Here is a 26,536-nt window from a genome sequence, read left to right as displayed (position 1 = left end):
CTTGACAAACCTATGGTATCTGTTACCTGTTCACCGTGAATCAAATTACAGTACAGGAAACAAGACGGACCACGTGCAGCCGATGGCAGTATTTTATGGCCCCTGTTTTCGAGAAGCTCTCTTTCCCCTGTTTTTTTTGGATTTTACTAAGTTCTTTAATATAATTTTATTTATTTTTCTTCTTTTGTACGTCACATTATCTTGCGTTCTATCTTCTTTCGTTCACATATTCATTTCATTTCTTTTGAATTTCCTTTGGAAAAACATTTATTTACAATTATAACTTATTGATTGTCTTTTAAAAGTACCATATCACGGTTATTTACTAGACAGACCTTTGGGTGTGTGTTACCTGGTCACCACAAGTCAAATTACAGTTTCACAGGAAACATGGGCCACGTTCACAATTGATTGTCATTCCGACGAAAATGTTTTCAACTGGCGACCACGAAGTAGACATGGCGTGGTTATGCCCACACTTGGTGGATTAATGACAAAGGCAAACCGAAGGCATGATCGGTCAACGTGTCGATCTTGAAGAAGCCTGATTCTTGCAGTGAAATGTGGTTGTAAATAAAAACATGTTAAGTACGTAAATTATTTATTTAAAGGTTACATATGAACAGGGCTAGTGTATTCGTGTGAGGTCCTCCACGATCTTGATCAGGTCGTCCACGGTCGCGTCGCGCATCATGCCGCCGCCGTCGTCGATCTGCCGACATCACGGGCGTGAATTACGTGAAGGCAGAACATGTGTGTCACTAACATTTACGTGAAGGCTTACACGTAAATGTTAGTGACACGTATTTGTACCAGGTAGACCTCCCGGAGTCCATGGATTGAACGGAGGTTTACGATGGCATCACAAAAAAATGAGTGTTCACAATTCGAAAGAAAATTTATCTGCCTTAAATTTAGGTAGATAACATTTTAAGAAGCTTTAAGATGAAGATGAACGATGTTTAAGAAGAGTTCAATTTTATGCTATTTCTATAAATTGACTCTTCTAGCGTTTTTGTCACAGTTCCCTGTGTATGCTGTCACTGTAAATGTTCCGATGTGGACAATAATATACAGCAATACCCCGCTTTACGCGACCCCGTTATACGCGGTTTCACTATAACGCGAATTGTAAATTTCGCGCTCAAATGCCTCGAATTACGCGAAAGAGTGCGTATAATTATAATGAGTCATCAACTTCTCTATGGTGTCTTGACCATCTGTCAAACAATTAAAAACAGTGTTGGGTGTTATGAACGTATTTTACAAGAACGTAAACAAAACGTTACCCAACAAACAATAGATGTATTTTTCCGTAAAAACTAAGAGTATGTATTGCATAAAGTCTTCCTAGAATTAAAGTGATTAATTAAAATGATTTGTATTTTTTTGTAATAAATTTTGACTATGTTTAATCATAAACCTCGTTATACGCGAATTTCAGTTAACGTGATTTTTTTGGAACGTATCCCTCGCGTAAAGCGGGGTATTACTGTAACTTGAAAATAAATAAATGTGTAGCTTCTACTGGTCACTGTGAACTTGACTTTCTAATTAGGAACTATTTGTCATATCTAACGCAAATAAACTATAGTGGTATTGTCTGCCTACTATAATTACATACACATTTTTGTAATATCAATGAATGCGGCTGCTTCCTACGAGTGTTATTGGAAATATATATTCATTATATGTATGAATCTTAATGTTGTATAGTATGAATCTGAAATGTTATCAAATGAGACAGTATACAGACCTGGAGTCCCTGCACAGTCTCTTGCTGCATATCCCTGCTGAGGTCTAGGAAGCTCTCGATGAGGTCGCCGTCGATGAAGCCCTCCGCTGGTTCGGTCTTGATGTCTGTGTTGAAGGAACGCCAGAAGGCATGTGGGATCTTTCCCACTGACTTGATCGTGTGCGTGAGCCGCTCTTCAAGCTGGTGGAGGAACTCGTAGAGCTCCTGGGATAGCTGCACGACTAGACCTGGAGTGTCAAGTGTCATATTTAAGACTGTTCAATTGTCTAGGGTATGGTGGGCATTCCCAAGGCAAATTCAGCTCTGCAAGCTAACAAACATGTGTAGTTATTGCTTATTATAATTATTTTCACTGATTGAAGAGAGTCAATAACAAACTTTTCCATACGAACTATACATGGTGATACATTGTAGGTGTAAAAAAGTTTGAAAACTGTGAATGTACAGCTCATTTGCTGTTAATTAAAGTATGATATACAATAATGTTTTTGGAAAAAAGGCTTTAAAGGTATTTTTCAACCTTTTATTTGCCACGCCCTATCTTAACTTTTATAAAATTCTTATGCCCCCTTATGTTACATATATATTTAAACCCCGTTATTGGAGATCTCTCGTAGAACCTCTGTCTTGGATTCACAGGGACAGTATTGCTAAATCATTTGACTTTATTTTCTCACTCATCCTGTTTCTTTTTAATATCTCTTACTTATTCTTCTTTTACTCATTCCATTATCTTCCATTCTTATCCATTTCTTTACCTTTCATTCCTTACTTCTTATCCTTTACCGTTCCTCCTGGATTGCTACTTTACAATTTAGATTAATTAATTTATTTACTTTATTTCACATTGTGTCTCAGTGTTACCATTTAGTTTATATATCTGTTATATTTTTGTTTACAATTATTACTGCGTTTAACTCATTAAACTCGTGTCGAGTGCACTTTGGCGTGGGCTTTGGAAGTTGGGAAACACTGCCTTTAAGGCATTTTGCTGTTAAACGAATCTTACATTTTCCACTTTGCAAGTGTTTTTACACAATCACTGTATTGACAACGAAAGTTTTATATATTATTACACAACTAAATAATAAGCTTACGTTTATTAAGCTGAGATTAGGTTTTTAACAAATTATAAAAATAATGAAAATTGTTTTTTTTTTTCTTAAATGGCAGGGGTTGGTATAAAAAATTATATGTATGTTGAGTGCGTGCGTGTTTTTTTTTTAAATGACCCCCGCTATTGGGGGCCTCTCGTACCCCTATTTATGGTGGGACAGGAACTTTATTTGCAATTTAATTTTTCACATGATTTTTAATTTTCTCTCTCTTCTTTCATATTTTACTTCCTCTTTCGGTCTATTATCTACCTTTCATGCTACATTTCTACTTTCTTACCCTTTTGCTCTCATTCCTTCCTCTTTCCTTTTTACATTTTTTCATTTTACATGTTTATTTCACATTTTTACTTATTTTCTATAATACATTATATGCCACATTTGAGTTTTATTTTATCACATTTCTTATTGTGTATTTGGATTTTTATTTTTTTGTATAACGTTTTTAACTATTTTCTTGCAACAAGCGAGGAATTCTTTCCTAGTTTCTTTTTCGCCTATCAGGGAGGCTATTGTCTCCTCCCTGATTTTAACGCCAGACCGGCACTCGAATTCGAGCCGGAGTCCCCCGAATGCGGGAGAGTGCGTGCGTGTATGTGCATGAGTGTGCGTGTGTGCAGCGCGTGTGTGTGTATGTGTGTAGTGCTTGGCACTCACAGATGGCGCCTGTGACGGTGGCCAGTAGCACGGGGTGTGCGACGGGCGCCGCGGTGTCCGCGTGCTGCGCGACCAGCGAGCCCAGCCGCATCACGTTCACCATGTCGCCTATGTGGAACTGCCCCATGTAGCCCATCTGCTGTCGCTCCTCATCTGTTGTCGCCGCGCTGCAATACACACATCACGCTCACCACTATCCTCACTTAGTTTAAAATAAAGAAAGGCAAGATATTAGATAAAGCATCAACTATAGAAATTCTTACTGAAAAATATGTAGTACTATCTTGTAGTACTACAAGACAAATTAACCCTAAGTAAGAAAAGGACCAATATTTAGCCACCATTTCCACACATGTAGTGGCTAAATATTGGTGCTTTTCTTACTTAGGATGGACTTCCGTAAGGTAACGCCTGATTCCATTAAATACAAATTAACCCATAATGAAGCGCTGATTTTCAGTAAGGAACCCGAGTTGTTTAAATTTTTCTATTTATATGACCGCTTCATTTTGAAATCATAATCATAGATGGTAATTGGAAATAAAATAAATAATAATATCAATGAATACAATTTTCAGTCATCCCGGAGGGAAGCTAAACTTCCTCAGGCATCCCTCGCTGTGTTGAGGCAACATTCAATCATCAACATACAACATGTTTTGATATGTTTAAAGTTTATTTTTATTAAATAATAAATACTTATTGATATAATATATCTTACTAAATTAATTTTAAATTACAATATATATCAAATTAATTATAAAAAGCATCTTAAACAAAATTTATATTATTTCTACCATTGCTTTAAGTTTCATTGCTTTTAAAAATACAAGACTATTATAAAGTCTTTCTATCTCTTACACTCCTCGTCAATAACTTTCTTTTCAAGCGACTAGCCACGCTAACCTTCCGTGCGCTGACCTCATCCTCCGACTTCCCGCAACCATATGTCGTCTGTTCATCTTGTGAAGGGTTTACACTAGCCGCGACCTTTCGGCTCCTACTGCCATCGGTTGCACTAGAACTGTGCTTCGTCCAATCTCGCTTCAGACGAACAATTCTTCAAGTTACATTGGTATTCCTGGTTCTCCTGCGTCATCTCATTTCTGATCTCGCAGCAAAACTCCAAGCATAGTTCTCTGGTGGTGCTTCTCTCTGGGTGTACCACGAGCACGTCTCAGATCCGTATGTCATCAATGCCAGCACACTGGTCAAAGACCTTTGCCAAGATGAGAAGACGTTTCTAAGCTTCCCAAACAAATCCGAGTTGGATTCGTCGAGTGATCTCCTCTAAGTATATACCAAACTGGACAATCTGTCTCCATATCAGTGTATCCCAACCTTTTTTATGCCATGCCCTCACCTTAGCTTTTTGAAAATTATTATGCCCGGCTTTAAAATTATTTTGTATACATTCATATTTATTTAAGAATTTGCTTTTAACTTTTAACTTGACATCTGGTATTGCATTTAAATGGCCCGGAGCGGAAGGCTCACTCATATTGCTTCCATTTTCGAATAGCCCCCCCAAAAATCAAATTACATATTTGTGGGGCGTGGGCCCCATGTTGGGAAACACTGCTCTATCTTTGTTGTTTTGTATCTATGATCATCTAAATAAAACTAACTCACCTGTCCTTTTGACAAACAAACAGATTGAAGCTATTCTCTGCACCGAGGAACGTGTCGTCATCTAGAATCTCTACCGCTGTCATCCAGTTGGGGCTGTAGTCCCTGGCTATTTCTTCAAAGCTGCCCTCCATCTGTGAAATAAATTAATTTAAATAATCACCAGAACTTTGCAGGGCTCTAGATATAGGCCTCCTCCATAGATTTCATCCATTTTAAAGTTAATTATAAAACAGTTATTACGAACGTAATTTGTAAAATAAATATAAACACGTTCATTGTCTTGTCATAAAACTAAAAATATATATACACCAATACCTCACTTTGCGTCGTGGTTAAGTTCCAACAAAAAACGACGCAAATTGAAACGCTGCAAAGTGAATTAAGATTTTCTATAGCAAACCATGTAAAGACCGAAGATAGGTTCCAGGGTCACGAAAATACTACTTTTTAAAAAGAAAATTGAACAAAGTAAACATTTAAAAAACAAAAATAATGTAACTCTGCCAATAAATAAAATGGAATAATATTTATCTTTTTTGTAACCAGAAACAACACGTCAAAATTGATATAAATTTATAATTCTCTTTTTAAAAAAAGCACAACACACTTCATTACAAAGCACTACGTAATTAAAACTTAACTCTAAAATTAGCGAAACAAAGTGAAAAAAAAACCTGCATTAAAAAAGGGAAATCCCCGTGTTTTGATGGAATGGCGCAATTAGAAACAAAAGTGTTGCCATCTTTAACAAAAGAGAATTTAAAAAAAATTAAAGACATTTTTGATAGAGCCATCCTTAGATACAATATCGTAAAATAAGTAATTAATTTTACAAGAAAAAAAAATTATACCAATGCAGAACCCAGCTACTGGGAACTCTAACCGCTTGTGTCCAAGTAATGTCTGCTTAAAACACTCAAAATAAATTCATTTAAAAAACTTTTAAGTTAAACGGTTTTTTGATACCCATATTGTGGTGATTGTGGAAAAATTTGTACCTAGTCCGCCATATTGGAATGGCGTCCATCTTGAAATTTAAATTTTGACATAATCATCTTGTTTTACTAGTGTAGCCCTTTCATTTGATACCCATATTGAGGGGGTTAAGGAAAAATATGTAATCCGCCATTTTGTATCGGCGGCCATCTTAGATTTATTGTTTTTATTGTATTTATTGTTTTTATTATATTGTATTGTCATCTAAATTAAACGTGTGTACCGAATTTCAGATCAATCTGACAACGGAAAGGTGTTTAAATTTCAATTTCTAATTTTGACCCAAATAAATTCCGTATGGGTCGAACTAAATAAAAACGTTTAACAAAGTGATCCATATACCTGTTTATACTGCAGCAGTGACATGGATCGCATCAGGTCGCCGACCAGTATAAAGTCACCCTTGACCTTCAAGTATAGCGCCACAATGTTGTTGAAGTGACTGCATTCAAGTCTCAACTCCTTCTCAGACGTCCACTCGAACAATCGTACCTGTGTATGCAATATTATTTAATAATTCAACTTTAAGTTAAATAATAATACTGATTAAATTACAATGCTTTATAATCTTTATATTCTCACATACAAATAAATATTAGTTATTAATGTGATATTTTGTTGTTAATTTGGTATATAACCATGCGTCAGACCCGTGGTTAATAATTTGGAATTAAATCTTTGACATGTTTTTTTTTTAATCTAACAATGGAAGCCTTCGTAACATTGGGATCCTATTCCAGGTGCGTATAGTGTCCATAGATTTCCTAATCAGAATATATTATTTTACTTATGTGGTACAATGGTGGTAAGTGGTACATTTAAATATTTTACTATTTATTTTTATTTATTTATTTAAAAACATGATACATTTTTTGTAAAACTGTAAACCTAATGCCGAATGCATTCTCTGCCAGTTAACCGTTTGGACAGAAACCAGACGAAGGAACCATTGGTGCAAAGATATATTAATAAAGGTAGGTAAAACCAGTTAATATCATGAAACACGTAAAATAAAATAAAAAGTAAAATCAAATTGAGGACGAAAATAATCACACAAAAACGCCTTATATATATATCATAATGAATCGAAAAAAAAGGACAGAAAATTCTTACCGTGCTATTGATTGACGCAAGCAATTTACCACTGAATTCTACTAAAGTGTAACAACCGCCCTTGATTTCTTTCTCTGCCACCTGGACCAGTCGTCCCTCAGACCAGTGGAATAGAAGAATTCTTCCCTGCAAAAAAAAAAAACACATTATACTATGATCAAAATGTAATAAAAATTCTTTATTTATTCTTTCAATTCATAGTCTTCAAAATAATCTCCGTAAGATAAAGAAACAAGAAGAAAAGCACTTTTGCCAATGCTTTTTCCAGTTCTCGAAACAGTCAGATTAATCTTTCTAGTATAGCCTTCAGTCTGATTCATTTTTTATATCCTTGCAGTGTCAACATTACGTCATCGTAAGCGGCGCATCGAAAAGGGGAATTCGACAGAAATATAATTATTTATTTACATCGGTATTATGGCAGCTACATTACACCATCGTCAATGGTGCATCAAAAAGGGGAATTTTTCTTAAACATTGGCCTTTGAGTTTACTGAACAGCCAGAAGTTGCATGGTACCAAATCAGAGTACGGTGGTTGCGGAACGATATGAGTCAAAAAACTTAGTCAAATTTATCAATAGATTTCACACGTCCTTTTGGTCACTTCTTTTTAGGTGACATAATAATCTTACAAAAAAATCTCGTGAGCAAATAAAAGTTTTTAATATTTAGAAATTTTATTTCTAGAACCCAGTAATTTAAGCAAAGAAGAGATTGGACACAGACCTGCTTGGGTTCCGACTCCTCAGGGTTGAGTATGGCGGTTCCCACCGCGTAGTAGTGGTTGGGATCGTCGCCCAGACGACACGACACCAGCGACATGGCGAATTCGCTCGTCATCAGCTGATGCGCGTGCAAAACTGCAACCATCAAACATTATTATACAGGGTGATTGGTTATATGTGGTTAAAGCTGTAAAGAAGGATGAAGGTAAACCTCATTTGCTGTCAATTAATATATGGTACACCAAATCTAATAAATCAATGGTTTCAGAAATAATAAATACGTAATGATAAATATTAAAAATAATAATTTTTTATTATCTGTCGTTGTAGAGTTAGCTCTGCCAGAAGTTATTAGCGTGTCGCATTCCATTACCTTCAGAGATACATATATATAGGGTGATTGGAAATAGTTTCAAAAGCTTTAATTTAATCTTTTAAAAACTTTTGTGAAATTACCCAGCTCCAGCCCAAACACAGAGTCTGGCACTTATCGGTGTGACATGGCTCCTGTGGATGCCCCGTGGAGGGGTGAAACACGTTATGAGTAGTTTGGTGGTGGAGGTTGTGTGATTCGCATTGTTTGCCGCACACGCATTTATCAGCGGGCTGGCGGGCGGTGCACTTTGTTGCGCGACTGCAACTGCATGTGCGGAGGTGGCTGAATGTTGGTCCTTTTCTTACTTAGGATTAACTTCCGCAAGGTCGCGCGTGATTCCATTAAATACTTTAAATCATTGTATGTTCTAAGCGAGATAGTTATAAGGTAACAATTGTAACTAATTTTATATTTATAAGTTTCTAAGTTAGTACTTTCTTGCTGCCTTTTGTTACTGTTTATCTTCAATAAAGTAATGTAAAGTAATGACCTTCGAAGGTATGGTGATCTAGGATGAGGAGGTTGTGCAGCTCAAGGTCCAGCGCGGTGGGCGCGTGCTTGGGCGGCTGGGGCGGAGCGCCACTGGAGCTGTTGGCACCGGTGGAGGCCGAGGGTCTGCTCGCCACCGCCGTGCCAGTACCCGAAACCCATTCCAGTTTGTCTATACGCATCGTGATCACTCCGAATGTCTGCAACACGTATAACGCTTTAGTATTTCTTTGTAAAAATCAATATAAACATCAAGCCATAGAAAGATATTTTTGGCATTTCTAGAAGCCAGTGCTTGTCAACATTTTTTTTATTTCCTTACACATTAATAAAACCTTTCTTTAATAAAGATTCCTCAATTGATAACTCCATATCTACACCTAAAAATGTATCTAGTTTCTCTTTTTTTAATCTATATTAATTGATTTCATTTAAGCTATATAAAGTATATACTTATAAATCTGTGTTAAACTTCATTTAAAGATGTGTTGTCATAGAGTTTCTTCCTGCTTCTTCTCCACAAATACAACACGTCGCGAAGCAGAGTAAAGTCAAAATTAAATAGTTAAAAAAAATAAGTTGACTATTAATAAGAGTTCTGAAAAAAGTTTACATGTTGAATAAATATATTTTATCATTATAAATAATTTACCTGTGACGCTTCTTGGTAGGCGATTCTTCGCGGTGTTTCCCCTAGTGGCACGGTTCTTATGTGAAGTTTCTGTATTTCATCTATGGTGCCGATTGTAACTGTGCTATCTGTGGCCAATGCTAAGCTGTGAAATTATTATTTACAAAAAAATTAAATATTGCTACTTCATACTAAATTTGAAATTGATACATTATAAGATATATAATTTTTAATTTTTAAATCATGCGGAAGATCTTGGGACCAGCGAGAAATCAAGACGGATCTTGGAGGCTCCGAAAGAATGCCGAAATTCAGACTATAGTAGCACAGCCAAATATCATTGGCGAATATAAAGCTCAACAAATCCGTTGGCTTGGTCACTTGGAGCGAATGGGATCGGATCGGAGCGTGAAGGTAGCGTACCTGGAAAAACCGAGGGGTCGAAGACCAGTGGGTAGACCCAGGTATCGCTGGATCGATCGCGTTGAGGCAGACTTGCGCGAATTGAATGTCAACCTATGGCAGACGATGGCGCAAGATAGAGGAAAGTGGAAGTCTCTCGCTTCGGAGGCCAAGACCCACTTTGGGTCACTGAGCTAGCGGAGTAGTAGTAGTAGTAGTAGTAGTACATTATAAGAACGACTACTGTATTGTCGACCTTGATTAGGTTTTTTATCCGCATTATGAGAAGATATCGAACGCTGGACTTGCTGGTCTATGGTCTCCATTCCAGAACCTTAAGGCCCCTGTAGCTATCTTTACTGTGGCTTGCTCACTAACACTGCCAATCCTCTGGACTATGTAAGTCACTCGTCGACTTCTTGATGCTTAGGACATTGCTATCCTTGCCTTGTTTATGACTAGTGGACAGAACTATGCTATCATTGTATGAATATTAGAAATTGAGTCTTGTGCATAAGAGAAAAAGGTTCAATTCTGCATTTACCTGTCTGGATAGGCTTGTGCATTCAGCGAACACATGTGGGTGACCTCTTTGAGGTTGACGTTGGAGAAGACGAGCTTGTGGTTGGAAGAGAATATCACCGTCGGCCGGTCGGAGCACGCGAAGATGTTCGTCGTGGACAAAGACCTGCAGAATTTGTCTGATTTAAGTTCTAAACAATATGTGTCATTATCATTTCTACGGTAATACGTTCACAGCTGGGCATAGACTTCCCAACAACCTTAACAAGGTTGTCTGTTCAACTTGTAAGTGGATGTCTTACACTAGACAAGAGTTCCCCCAGTTTTTGTGTCGTAGACCCCTTGCCATGTTTTTCGGTGTTGGGTAGACCCCCTACTTACCTGATATTGATTTCCTGTAAATTTCTAACTGTAGTGATGTTTAGTGTTAAAAACTTAAAGTAAAAACACATGTTAATTTATAAGTGATATACTATCTGGTTATATTTTTTTTTAATATTTTCTTAGCACTTTCCTTTTCAAGATTCAGGAAACGAATAAACGTATTTGTCCCACATTCGTATTTATAGAGTGACGAACTGAACAAGTCAGTGCAAGGTAGCGAATCTCTGAGACAGCGACTATCAGGTTTTTACAAGTTCAAAATGTATTGCGACCACAAAGCGAATACCAACATCCTACAACTTACTCAATTTTATAAACATATGTAATGATTTTTTTACTTCATAGGTACTTTTATAAATAATGTAAATGTTTTGATATTATAAGATAGTATGATGTAAGTAAATAGGTACTATCAGTGTATGTGTTGAGATCCACTATCGTGATCCCCATTTGCATTTCATGGACCCCTTTTTCGCTGACGTAGACCCCTTGCAGGTTGTCATAGACCCCTAGGGGTCGATATAGACCACTTTGGGAATCACTGCACTAGACATTTCGGACTGTGGTCTTCACTTTACAACTATAAAGCTCCAGCGGCCATTTGCCTGCTCTTTGGTCTGTCAATGCCACGTGAACTTACCAATTCGATAGACAATATAGGTAACTTTCTTTCGTCTTTAAATACCATTTCTAATTCATTATTGTATCTATAAAAAATTAGCCACATGTAAATAATCTTTAAATTTATTTATAATTGTTTACGTCTGATTGAAAGTTCACTTTTTTATTTGTATACAGGAAGGGGTGTGCCAACCTCTTCACAGGGATCCTCAGTGTAATAAATTTAATTTTATTAAACTAAAACTAATAATGTGAAGGATTTTTAAGTGAAAAATTCCTCAAAATATTATCTTCGTTTAAAATCCAGGCAATGTTTAAATTCTTCACTGTATTTTGAATCTCTTGAACCTCGGGTCTTCCGTGAGAATCCAACTGGAAGACTGTAAATTAAGACTCTCTCTCTGTGTTTGGCACTAATCGGTGTAACATAACTTCTGAAGATGCCTCGTGGAGGAGTGAAACACGTGTTGAGTAATTTGGCGGTGACGGTTATGTGATTCGCATTGTTTGCCGCATACGCATTTATCAGCGGGCTGGCGGGCGGTGCACTTTGTTGCACGACTACCACTGCATGTGCGGAAGTGGCTAAATATTGGTCCTTTTCTTACTTAGGATGGACTTCCGCAAGGTAACGCCTGATTCCATTAAATATGTAAATTAAGAGTATAAATGGATGTAAGACCTGAAGCTCCTGAGAACGGTGGGTTGAGTGCCCAGTGTGACCTTCTTGCGGTTGGCCAGGGCTCCGGTGACGCGGTCCAGGGTGAAGTAGAACATGGAGCCGTCGCCCAGCGCGCACAGCAAGTAGCAAACGCCCTCCAGCTCGCTGATCAGAAGGCTACGCGGGATTATTTCTGGACATAATCAAAAATTCCTTAATCAACACATGTTAGGTTACAATATTGACATCTTATTGATTCAATCACCTGTTCGGATGATAAATGACTGAAGAACATAAGACATAAGAGCAGACGAATGAAATTCAGCGAGATATGTATATAAATATACATGATACGAAACGATAATCCCAAGTTTGCTATTTTCATAGAAAATATGTCATTTACAGTGGTAGTAGCCTTTGGTCGCTTATGATGGACCAGAGAAGGCTCAAGGTCACCCAGAGAGCAATGGAAAGAGTAGAAAAAGATCCGCAGAAGAACCGAGGTCGTCTGAAGTGGTAGTGAACGGGACACATCATGCAATCCACGGCCATCGGGGCTGACGCGATGTGCGTAGGCCTCTACTAGGTTAACCTACGACATAATTAAAGTCGCCGGGAGCGCTGGAGCGATCATTGGGACAATCCTTGGGGGGAGGTCTAAGCCTTGCAGTCGACGTCTATCTGCTGATATGATGATGAACATATAACTAAGATCATAATTTTACTAATTTAAAAAAAAAAACTGCTAAATCATGTGTAAATAATTAATTAAAAATATACTTAAATGGTTAAAGTAACTAATGTTAACACATTAGTAAAGAGGCATCTTAAACGGAGACACCAAAGCCTGTATATTTAAGGAGTGCGTCAAAATACCTCCGGTAAGTTTCTCCGCGTGCAGCTGTACCAGGTCGGGCAAACGCAGTACTCGCACGGATATGTCCGTCCACAGTCCCACGCCCAGCAGTGCGTCGTCGCCACCTGGGCCCAGGTCCAGGCAGGCCACCTCTTCTTCCATGCACACCTCTCTGTTACATGAAGCCGATGATATATTACTTAATTATTACAGTCCACTATCCTCTTAAATGTCTGTACACATTTTAGGGTGAAAAGCTCTTGTCGCCACCACGAGCCAGAAGACACGGGATCACCAAGTCTCCCACTAGGTGGACAGTCAAAGATCTGGCAAATCATTGGGTGAAGAGGAGAAACGAGGAGATCAACAGAATGACCAGAGTCACGGACGTAGTTCAAAGAATTTTCTCATCTCAATTGGCACATATCTCGTGCAGTCAATGACATATGGGGACGAATGGTACTCACCGTCAGACACGGCGTGGGTGATCACCATCAGGTGGACGGACGATAATCAATATCGATACGAAGGACGTTACGTGAGGGAGGCTTATACCTTGTAGTGGGCATCTTTTGAGTGATATGAAGAAGGTTTTTGGTAATTACAACTGTAAAGCTCGGAAAGCTCTTTTGGCCCACCTAACGTTTCCTGTATAGGTTATTATTTAATCTATATACAGGGTGAAGCTTATACACCAGTGAACGTATAGTTTAAATAATAATAGAGTAACAAAAAACTTTTCCAATATTCATAATACTACATATTAAAATTAATTATTGTTTATTATCTGTCTGTGCTTCCGTACTGCTAAATATTTTTAGCCTGTCGCATTCTGATATAAAAATAAATTAATGTGATAATGTATTTCAGAGTGATTACTTTATACAGTGTGATTGGAAATAGATTTCAAATCTTTATAGGTTTTTGCTGAAATATAATATAGCTCAATATTAATCCATTTATAGGTTTTACTCCCATTAAAAATCAACTTTTAAAACATGTGATAAATAGTCATAATAATTGATTTGTAAAGACATACTTATATAAATACATTTAAAAAACTTTTAAGTTAAATGGTTTTATGATACCCATATTGTGGTGGCTGTGGAAAAATATGTACCTAGTCCGCCATATTGGAACGGCGTCCATCCTGGATTTAAAATTTTGACATAATCATCGTGTTTTACTAGTGTAGCTCTTTCATTTGATACTCATATTGAGGGGGTTAAGGAAAAATACGTAATCCGCCATTTCGTATCGGCGGCCATCTTAGATTTATAATGTTATTGATTTTATTATATTATCATTTGTAAGTATTGTCACCTAAATTAAATGTGTGTACCAAATTTCAGATCAATCTGACAACGGGAAGGTGCTTAAATTTCAATTTCTAATTTTGACCCAAATAAACAAATTCCGTATGGGTCGAACTAAATAAAACCGTTTAAAAAAGATTAGTCACATGTAGATGTATCTTTAGATGTATTTCCAATTTTTTGTGCCCACTATTGAATAGTGTTTTTTTGCCCACCTATTTAGTTTTTACACTTATAGTCTGTGCATATACGATCTGGTGACTGAGCGTATATATACGCTTATGATGGATTATTGGTAGAAATGGTAGTAAAATGTATGGATGACTAACGAGAGTAGGTCAAGCCGGGCAAGGCCGATGGCTAGCAGGTATAGTCGTGGCCCGGCAGCGGCTACCGCCCGCGTCTCCGAGCACGCCACCACGGATAGCGCGCGAGCGCCCTCTACGCACCACTGCGCCGCCAATGACCAGCCACCTGTTCCTCGCGACACCAGTCTCACACCCTCGTCCGTCACCTGACAACATAGGTTTTTTTGTTATTAAGTTTATATCTTATAAGGAGGTTCTAAGTCACCTAGAGAGCAATAGAGATGGAAATGATCCGAGAACTAAAGTGAAAGAATTGTCCGTCTCAAGTGGCAGTGGGCGGAGCTTATAGCTTGTGTAAACAATTGCCATTGATATCGAAAAGTTCTCGAGTGATGAAAACGAGCCGTTAGACGCGGCGTGTTTAGATCCTCCTCTAGGTGGACCGAGGACTTAATAAAGGTCGCAGGGGGACGTGGCGATGATTTTTGGGAGAGGCCTTTGACTTGCAGTGATAACAGTTCTCTTGGTTAAATGGATTACCATTTTTATTATTTTGTCAGTCAAGATAAGTTCTTCAGACTGCAGGATCAATAAAAGTATTTCCGGACTTCCGGACTTTTACCAATACTAAAGAAACGCTTTCACACAATGTAGTGAGCGAGAGGGAGAAAGAGAATAGAGGGAATTGACAGGTCAGATCTCTAGTATCAGAGCGTACTACGAGGCAACACAGAGAGCAACGGACGAGCCATGAAGAGTGCCGACAAGCAAAAGTGGTAATGACTACTATAATCTGCCGGCTTTTTTATCCTCTGCTCCGATTGCTCTTGACGGCAGAGATTTTAACCGGTCACGGTCTTTTTAACCAACGTTTTTACATCAGGCGTTACGGACAGTCCTCTGTGCAAAGCGTGCCTGGAGGAGGACAAGACTGCTGCTCACGTACTACTTCGGTGTACAGGGGTAGCACCCTACAGAGCTACCCATTTTGGATCACCGAGGTGTCTCCCCGAGATCACCAGCAACATCAAGGGTCTGCTGAGATTTCTTGAGGAGTTGGGTTGGTTTTAGTAAAGCCAACCCCAGTCGCAAAATGAAGGCAGTGCCGCTTGGTTGCGGAAATCAGCACGCTGAGACAAGACATGACAAGAGTGAAGGAAGAAAAGTTTAATGAATAAAAGCTCTCAGATACCTGTATTAGCTGATCGTGGCAAACATTCCCCGTGTAGAAGGTCTGCCTATCTGACACGAAGCCCTTGATCTCTGTCTCTTCCACTTCTTCGCCATTCAGTGTCAGTACTCTGTTAAATTAAAATTTGATTAAATTATATGGCATACATATTGATTATTTTAACAAACTCTCTGATCGCAAGACATAGCAGAAATTACCAGACAAGAATGTCACACGTCTATGAACTGGCATCAAAGCTGGAGGGTACAGGAAATGTTACATATTCCAGACTGAAACGGCAAAGTATGCCTCTGCGTAGTTTCCTTATGAAATCTTAAATTCAAAATTGACACTATCCCAGCAAAATGGCATATTTTGTATCATAGATCGACATGTTGTAGAAACGGAATACAGATATATATATATATATATATATATACTTTATTATACATAGCATTAAAAAGAAAAACATAGTTATAATACATAATAATTTTTTTTTGTAACACATGTAAACAGTATAAGAATGCACCGGGCAAATTTGTTCTTGTGGTAAATCGTCTATTGATATGATTCCTTCTACAAAAGAGGTTCCCAACCTTTTTTATCATAGACCATTTTCAAAATTAAGCTGGACCTGGAAGGCATCCCATAACTACATTTCTACCATATTTCCACTGGCCAAATATGTGAAGATTATACCTTATTATGCACTTGACAAAAACGTGAGAATTAAAATTGGCTAATAAAATTGATTGTTCTGACATCTAACGGTGTCAAAAAGTAATTCCATCCTAATTCACTTTTTGACGCATACTTCTAACAAAATTGAACCTTACAATGAAATGTTGCTTACAACTTTTAGACCCCTATTTTTCTATGTCAATGTAGAACCATATGAACCCCAGGAGATCCACTTAGACCATGGTTGCACAGACTTATTAAGACTAGGGGCCACTCGGGCAAATCATAAACTGATGGCGGGCCGGCCGCCAGAAGTATAGGTAATTAATTTTTTTGGTTTTATTGTGGAATAGAATTCAATATTTTTCGAATGTACGAGGGATTATTTTTGCCGCCGTCTGTGCATCCATGACTTAAACCATCAACTGTGACTCCAGTGGACTTTCGGAAACATAGTTCTAGGTGGATAAAATAAAAAAAATGTTACATTTACCGAGTCTGTCCAACAAAGGAGAGTACGAGCGTGTCGTGGTACTGGGATTCAGGAGTGAGCGTAAGTGCCCACATACCCTTGATGCCGGGTAGGTCGATGGACGCCTGCTCTTGTATGCCTATTCCGTTTCTGATGATGCGCAGCGAGCCCATCTTGAATGCACCTGTCATTTTCAGACATATATATACACACACAAAGTATTTTCACAAGATATCTTAGACCCTACTTTTTTAATTTTTTTCTCAGATTTTTGCTGAAAATTATATAGCACAACGTTAACCCCATTATAGGTTACACACCCATAACAAATCACTTATCAAATAGAAATATTATACCCATAACAAATTTCATACTTCTTAAAAATAGTCGCTTGTAGACGCATCCTTAGATTTATTTACAATATTTTATGCCCTCTGGTTAGTCAGTTCACTTACAATAGTATGTTGTTTTTGCTTACCAGTGCTATACATTCGCCCATTTAAAATTTTTACACTTATAGCCTATGCATATACGCTCTGATGACTGAAAAGCATTAAAGCCTTTTGGTGAAAAATAAACTACACATTTTTAAATCTTTTATATCTATAACCAATCACCCTGTATATATCGACTTGGTACCGTCATAATATTTACTTCACTAAATTTTTCTCTAAGACAATGTAATAAAATGTTTATAAGCCTGACATCGCACATGCAACCGATTGCCGTTGACGCTGTATAGTCTTCGAATGGTGATCATGAGACGGTGGACCGACCACATAGTTAAGTCACTGGAAGTCATCATAGCGAAGATATGCAGTAGAAGTCAATCGGGCTGATAAGAAGAAAAAGCTGAACCTGAGCATGTGATGAGCTGATTCTGTCCCTGCCTCTCCAGATCCACAACGCACATGTCAACAATGGGCGCGAGACTGGTGAAGCTCTCCATTGGCTGCACATACTGGCTGGCCTCGTCCCTGGTAGGTGACAGTCGCACCAGAGCAGAATCTCCAAGACGGGAACCGATGAACACCACTCCGTTATCCAGATAAGTCATACATTCCGGTATTGGAATTTCGCCTGTGCATACATTAATAAAAAATTTTAGCATCACAACAGCCTATCATCATCATTTCAACCGTATTAAGTTCACTTCTGGGCATAGGCATCTTTTATTTCCAACAGGAACCATTGGAAGCAGCTAGTATTCAACATCTTCAACCTTAAAAAGGTTGACCATCTATATGGGTGTACCATCTAATCAACTATACCTGTGGTCACCATTCTAGATCCTTAAGGTCAAAGCTGCCTCAAACAAAAATAAAATTAAAAAAAAATTAAAGTCTTTACTCGATCCACTGGGAGCCTACAGGGGTCCAGCAGATTATAAAGTTGAAGTGACAGTGAACAGACCATACGTATCAAATATTAATATATATATGTAAATAAAATAAGTTTCTCTAATAATTTTACTTTGTACGGTGCCGCGAGTATTTAATGTCGGTAAAGCAGTGGCTGTTTAACCTTGACACTTCATAGATGGCGCTGTTACCAATGGTGTAATGATGGCGTTTATTGCGGTCCACGTCGGTAAAGCAGTTGGTATTTGAGATGTTAGTGGTAATTTTAAATATTGCAAAATAAACATTTCGTCTCTCTGTTTCCAGAACAACGCATCATTGTTTATTTGAAGGATATACCTGCATAATCGAGAGAAATTGTCTTATATATTTATACAATTTTAATATGTTCTCATTATGCTATTTAATTTCTGAACCCATTAATTTTAGTTAGAATGTACTATATGTTAATTGACAATGAGTGGTACACTCACTCCTTTAAAACTTTCACATCTGAATCCCCCTGTATATCTAATGATAATGATATATTTGACTAATTTCACATTGTTTACTGTAATAAAATAAAAATTTAATTATTATTTCTAATACGATCCATACCAAGTAGTTCAACTTTAAGATCCTTTACGGCCTGGGTGCCGTCCATCTTCTCCTGGAGTTCCAGAAGTAACATGAACAGGCGACCAGCGATATCACCCAGCAGGTACCGAAGACCTTTACCATCTACCCGACAGTAGCAATTTATTGGAGTCATCTGGAAGTTAACAGATTTATTTAATCAACGAGAACCTATTTACTATAAAAAGGAGTTGAATTTTCGTAGTTGTCATAGTTACTAATTAGAAAATCAAGTTCATAGTGACCATTTGAAGAGATATTTATTTATATTATTATGGACATAAGATTATTTAGTGACAACTCGTGTTTTTTATGAGAAATAAGCCAGAAGATTCCATTTTAATACAACCTAGAATCAAACTGAACTTCGTTGAAACATCCTTTATCTTAAAGCTTCTTTAAATAACATCAACCAACATTGATGGTGAAGTCAAGACAATAATTTAGTTCTTAATTTTTGCGATATTTTTTAATACAGGTAGACCCTCGTCGAGTATCCCGTGGACCCATGGTGTTCCATTTCAATCACTTTGGTAACCTTCAATATTTTTTTAATACAGATAGTCACAGACAGAACGAGCGAAGTAACATGCCAGTGTTATGCAGTATTTTGTAAAACAAATACTTGGTCAATACAATATTTGTTTTATTTTTTACTTATTATTATCTTTATTGGTTCAATTATAGCGATCTTGTTCATCATGAGAATTCTAGACAAGCAAAACCATTATATAAAGGTTGTAATCAAAATATATTTTGTACTATAAACCATTACAATTATACTATAATTTTTGATTAATATGTTAAATTTATAAATATAGTGACCAGTCTGAAATATGTATTTACATTTTATTGGACTATAAGAAGTAAATAACTGTCTACAGTACAATGTTTGTTGAAGCAGCTGATATTTAATATGAAAGTGAATATATAGTTAATCTGTCATCAAAATGCGTTCAAACTTTTACCACACCAATCGCCCTGTATATAGCAATGACTGAAATATATTTTATATATATATATTTTTTGTAATATAATACAACAGGCCAATAACTTCTGGAAGTACAATGTCTGCAGGGACAGATAGTAAATCATATTTAATATTAAAAACACCTTTTTCAAACTATATTCTGTAACCATTGATTTTTAGATAGAGTGTACCATACATTGACAGAGAATCAGCTTTACATTCAACGCTACAGATAGACAGTAAGCAATAATTAATTTTTATGTGTAATAATCTGAATTTTGAAGTTGCTTTTTCTTACTATAATTCATACAACAAATAAAAGAAAGGAACTGTACATATATATATATATATATACATATTTACATATATATATATACACACACAAAATATACCTATAACCAAACACACCATATAATCAATTACAATATTTATCCACCATAATATTAGCAACATTATAAAATAATTGATTTTAGACCTTACTGCAAAGTTATAAGGTTCATTATTACCTTTATCTGCGCCGGCGCGACTGCGACATAGCTCTGGCCGTCGTGATACACTATTGACTCCTGTCCAATTACAATTGCACCACCTACAAATAACATACATGTTTAATTAACCATAAAATGTCTAAATTGAGTTGTTCTTAACACTTTAAAGGTTGTATCTCTGAAACTTTAAAACTCAGTAAAGTTTTTAGAAAAAGCAAACATATTACCTAAGGGACTTGGAACTGGAATCAGGATAGAGGCTTCCGTTTCAACGTTATCCTGCTTCCACGGTATCTTCATAAACTCCTTGTCCTTTGCGTTGATCTCATGTGTCTGGAATATATATTTTTTATTCAATTTTGAGTGATTTTTAAAGTACCCTCATATTTTGTGTATACCTACCCATGTTCTACCACATTTTTTAAAAAACATAAGTATATATATATATACACCAATACTTCACTTTGCGTCATGGTTACGTTCCAAAAAAACACGACGCAAATTGTAATGCCGCAAAGCGAATTAAGATTTTCTATAGCAAACCATGTAAAGATAGGTAAAGAACGAAGATAGGTTCCAGGGTTATGAAAGTACTTTTACTAAGTACTTTTAAAAAGAAAATTGAGCACAGTAAACATTTAAAAACCAAAAATATTATAACTCTACCAATAAATAAAAATAGCTTTTTTGTAACCAGAAACAATACGTAAAAATTTATTTAAATTTGTTATTCTTTTTTTTAACAAAAAGCACAACACACTACATTACAGCACACTACGTAATTGAAACTGAACTCTTAAAATTAGCAAAACAAAGTGAAAATAAAACTGTATTAAAATTGCATTAATTTTTAGTTAGAAAAAGAATCCTCGAGTTTAGATGGCAAGAAGCAATTATAAACATGTGTTGCCATATTTTGGAAAAAAAATTAAAGACTCGAACCCAAAACAACACAACCTCGAAAATCTAACGACGCACAGTGAAAATTAGTACAAATTAAGCAGCGACACAACTTCGATAAAAAACACAAAACGATACGACGCAAAGCGAGGTATTGGTGTATACATTATATTTAACAAAAATATGTATCTTATTCTATTGTTCAATTTATCTAAGAGCCGATTTGGGGACTCTGAGTCTGAGCTAGTGGTGTGGTGAGCAGCTATTTCCCTTGAGCCCAAGCCAGAACTGATGTTATCAAGTTGAGTTTCTTGGAAGGGACATCAGATGTTTACATTGTTTTGCAGATAGCTTATTCGCAAAGTATAGTCTAGGAATTATATATAACTTCTTGCCTAGTTTGCACATTATTCTATTATATGCCATCTGCTGATTTTATAACTAGATTTTCAAGCTAATAAAAAATTTCGCTTTAACATTGTAAATGTTTTTCACTTGTTTATTATTTTTAATATATTTCCAGTGTAAGACATAGTAAAATATAAATATTTGAATAATATATATATTATATAAATACCAGTTTTAATAATGATAGTTTATAAGAGCTATCTCCACCAACAAACTGTGTGTACAGTTCGGTGATTTTATATGCACATACATTTTTGTCAATAGTTTATGTGGAAAACAAATAAATAAAAAAAACTTACTTTAATATGCCTTCCATTGAGATCCTGGTGTATTAATATTAGTGTGGGATTGGAGCATCCGTGTAAAAATTCTAAATCATAAACATTTAATTCTTCCAATCTGTAACAAACATATATATATACATACATACATATATTATTAAAATTGCTCGCAGATAGTAATATTGGATAAAAATAAGAAAAAGACCAATATATGGCTACTTCCGCTATACCCCTCCAAACCAAACAAAAAACTCCAGCAAAACACTGAACCACTCTATTAGTCATTTTTTCCTTAGGATGGACTTCCGCAAAGTATCGCCTAAATCCATTAGATATCGGATATAGTTACAAATGCGCTTGATTTTATATAGATTTTATATATTGTAGACCTTTAGTTCTTAGTCATCCAGCTGGATCTCCTAGACCTCCAGGTTGCTCTTTTGGTATGCATCACAAAAATAAAGTTTTACAATTTCTAAGCAGCAATCCCCGAAAATTTATATGCTTTCAATAATGAAGAAATAAAATATTGGCTAGATTTCACCTATCAATGTCATCATTTCAGTCTATAGAAGCCCACTGCAAGTCATAGGCCGCTACCAGAGATATCTATGAGGGGATATACCATAATGCAGGGAAGTATTATGGTACACAGAGGCGTGCTGTCTATTTCTCGTAACTTGTTTGTGAACAATGAACAATGTGAATTATGTAGGGAATCAAACCCACATACTACAATCGCAAGTCTCAATCCTCTACCACTGGTCAACTACTGCTCATATCCTATCAATTTAGGCAGATAATATTTTAAGAAACTCAATGACTTCCAATAAAATCACATGACAAAGCAGATCAGATAAAAAAAGAGAATAAATAGACCAAATGTGTTCTACATAGTGACACAAAATTTTATGTAGGTATATATAAAAAAGAGAAAAAAGATTGTCAGTTATTGCTTCAAATTTAAATTTACTTTTATTATAATCTATCTTCTAATATATAAAATTTCCATGTCACAATGTTAGTTATCATACTCCTCTGAAATGGCTTGACCAATTTTTAGCAAATTTTATATGTGTACTCAGTAGGTCTGAGAATCGGCTACTATCTATTTTCCATATCCCTAAATGATAAGAGTTGTTCACCCCTAATTTTTTTTTTTTAGACAAATTTTTTGGTTTTCATTTTATTATGATACAGCATACAAAAATACATACAACGCTCAATTTTCACCCCTCTACGATCAACCCTTATTTTTTATTTGTTAACAGAAAACTTTAATTTTTTTAGCAAAACAATGTTTGCCACATCAGCTAGTAATATTTAAAATTAAAAAACAAGTTATTTGTAAAACTTTGCATATTCCATATTTTTACTATTTTGATTGTTAAACTTTAGACATTATTAACTAATAAATTCTCTCTGGTACCTCTTCACATTTTTAGTTTTGGGAATGTGATAGAAATGTAGATGCAGGTCTATCGGAACCAGTTAAATGTTAAAAGTGGTCTATGTGAAAAAGCGCCCGGGAACCTGTCATAGACTATATCATAGATAACATAAGAAAATATATTAAATTACATACCTTAAACTAGCAGCTTTAAGCTCTGTGGAATCTTTGTCCAATGGTATAATTTTAAATAAACCATCATAAAGCCTTAGGCCAATCACTCTTGCTTGTGGATCAATAACTGCGAGAATGCCATTCTCAGAAGGCTTCCCGATACGATCTGCAACATTGCCGTGTGCCCTGGTGACCACTTCCAAGTCACCGTTGGGTCCTGTCCGCCATTCCAGTATCATAGCATTATAGCGCGCAGTTAAGATAAATACTAAATCTTTTTTCTCATACTGCAAAAAATATTACGGAAGAAGCAATGTTAATCAAATTTTTTTGTTGCGGTTCTTATTTGGTAAAGGATAAACTTTTACTCTATTATTGTGGCAAGCGACTAAGTTCAATATTATCACTGTTATTGTCATCCTTTCTTTCCTTTCTTCTTTTCCTGTTCCTTATCAGGGTTTAATAACACAATACTATTTTATACATTAAAAATGTTCACAAATATCTGCATTAATTTCAAACAATGCAAAATAAATATGCTCACCTCTGTATTTTAAAGCATTTTAGTGAGGATGGAAGTTTTTTATTATTAAGGTAGTAGTCAACAATATTTTAACTACCTTCTCTTATAACTGGTTCAATATGCCATGTTACTTCAAGATTTTAAGCTCGATATTAAATTTTATTTTGTAATACCAAATAAAAAATTATGTTATAAAAATGTTTGTAAATGTATAATTCTCAAGTTTATCTTCTCTAACCTCATAATAAAACATAACATAAGAAAAAATGTTTTTCACAATTAAACTTGAATGGTGTATAATTTATAACCTATATAAAGTTAAAATGAGATTCCAGAATCTATATGTGTAGAAATAAATTTCATATTTGACTTGGCCACTCTAATTTGAATTACTTTCCTAATAAGTATCCTAATAATTTTCAGAGGGTAATTAGGGAAAAACTTTTTACGCTTTGCCATTTCAAATTTAACATCGTATTTATCAATTATATAATTAATTGATACATTTTATATCTAATCAATAAAGTAGTCACTGAAAAATTTTACATTTGCGGTTGCCCAAATGGCATTTGCAGAATCTGCGATTTTGTGATGGCAGGACGCTAAGGGCGCCCTAGACTACAACCTCTCTTAATGTAGCAAAACTTGGGGTAACCCAGAGAGTCACGGCACGAGGCATTACATATTACTATTTTACCAGATAAGGAGTCTGCCAAGATATTAAATTGCTTCGGTGGTTGCTAAATAGAAATGTTACACTAACCAATCTTATCTATAGGAATGCAAAAGGCCAAAAATTTTTTCAGTACAAAGTCTGTTTGGAAAGGTTTCTTACTAATAAATGCTCTTGTTATTGAAATATATACATCTTAGAAATACATATATATATATAACTCAAAATGATGGTGATATATAAAAAGTACTTACTGGTGGTCTAAATAATTTCATTTTAGCAACTTTCCCATATAGACCGACTTCTTTCAGAGGTCTCAAACCTTCCGGTGTAACCAGATACATCTCCAGACGTGACACCTTTGCCACCAATAGGTTGAGGTCTGTGGGACTTGTGAAGTTGCCTGGGACATAAATAAATCTTATTTTAAAAATAATAACATTTGCTGTACATATTATGTACTAACCTAATTATGTCATCAAACTTTGAATATGACCATTGATGGGTAATAAGCCCTTATAAGACAGGTATTGACCATAATTACATTACTCATAACGAGGTTCCATACATTTTTAGTAAATATATGGCAGAGCAAATTAATTTAAAATTTTGTAAAAATTAACATTCAGTTAATATATGTTTATAAGATATTTAAAAGTACTAGAATATCTTATGCCTGTCATTCAAAAAAGGCAACTAAAAGGATCATCAGGTTTGCAGGCATTTTGGAGTGAGGCTTTTTTTGTCCACTAAAGTGAAACCAAGTGTTTCTAGTGATGACTTATGGCATTGAAACATGTGGTATCATTTCACACTCTGGATCTCATTGGCAAGTCGCTCAAAATGCATCCATGGAGACAGCTATGTTTAGAAATTTGTTAGGTGGTCAATTTAGGAATGGGGAGATCTATAAACATGCTAACATAATCAACAAAGCACAGGGAATTGGCACATTGAGAAAAGTCATTAGTGGCAGTGGGCAAGTAACTAAACCATGGAGCATTCTGAACAAGCTCAAGTTAGACAGATGACTTAGTTAAGATTGTCTAGAGTCCAGAGACTCCTTAGCAAATAAATAACTGGACGTAGCCTGCATCTGGATGCAGGCTACGTCTAGTTATTTATTCTGGAAATCTATGGGAGGAGGTCTATGTCCAGCCGTGGACATCTTATAGCGGTAATAATGATGATGATTAGTGTGTGTGTTTAATGGTATTGTGTATTTATTGATTTTTAAATTTTTAAACTATTGGCCTTTAAGTACCTCTAAACCTGTAAGGATCAGTTTCACTGCACAAGAAACGTGTTCAAAACAGTTGTATTCTTATTATAAAAACTTATAGTTAACCTAGCTCTGGATATTTATTAGGCTAATTAATTGCAAATGTCTGTTTATTTGAATATTGTGTTATATTAGCAAGTAATGATGAAGTTGTTCAATGTATATCTCAATAGCGCCATAAATCCGAAACATGTATAACATATTTCTAACTGCAATACTTTAAAGTAATTTAACTTAAAGAACTTAAGTTTTAATAATTATTAAGTATCTACCGCCTATAAGATCTAAATAAAGATTAAAGTCAAAAATAGTATACTATTTTGGTTAACCTCAATACAAGAAAAACAACAGAGATTATTTGGTTGTTACCGGTAACGCATGCTGTGACCGCTGTAGGTTTCTGTGCAGTAACAACGTAGTGATACGCCATGGCGAATGTTTTTCAACTTAAAATCTAATTTTTAACATGAAATGATACAAATAATTCCTCATTTAGCGAACAACACAATAATAAGCCGCCTGCTCTATAGATTTTTTGTTTATAGTTCGCATAGATTATGAATATGTCTAAAAAATATCAATGGT

At 35.8% G+C, this 26,536-nt stretch overlaps 1 protein-coding gene across 1 annotated transcript; it reads right to left on the bottom strand.

Annotated features, from left to right (window-relative positions):
- Window positions 1-598: 598 nt before the first annotated feature.
- pic (DNA damage-binding protein pic) lies at window positions 599-26,465 on the bottom strand. Its single transcript, XM_068762760.1, has 23 exons — window positions 26,321-26,465; window positions 24,924-25,072; window positions 23,495-23,760; window positions 21,928-22,027; window positions 20,548-20,653; window positions 20,339-20,421; window positions 18,845-18,998; window positions 17,745-17,966; window positions 16,908-17,070; window positions 15,755-15,863; window positions 14,584-14,768; window positions 12,959-13,110; window positions 12,104-12,275; window positions 10,439-10,582; window positions 9,514-9,637; window positions 8,863-9,061; window positions 7,998-8,131; window positions 7,270-7,395; window positions 6,499-6,648; window positions 5,161-5,291; window positions 3,529-3,695; window positions 1,757-1,983; window positions 599-712 (listed from the first exon to the last, which is right to left on the bottom strand). Exons 1-23 carry the CDS (start codon window positions 26,379-26,381, stop codon window positions 629-631), a joined length of 3,408 nt encoding a protein of 1,135 aa, XP_068618861.1. The 5' UTR covers window positions 26,382-26,465; the 3' UTR covers window positions 599-628.
- Between the last annotated feature and the right edge of the window lie 71 nt (window positions 26,466-26,536).

Source organism: Battus philenor, unplaced genomic scaffold (assembly GCF_028537555.1).
Source record: "Battus philenor isolate CCGP_79_NKW_IND1 unplaced genomic scaffold, ilBatPhil1.0.hap1 SCAF_17, whole genome shotgun sequence".
Taxonomy (NCBI): domain Eukaryota; kingdom Metazoa; phylum Arthropoda; class Insecta; order Lepidoptera; family Papilionidae; genus Battus; species Battus philenor.
This window is presented reverse-complemented; position numbering and strand designations above follow the sequence as displayed.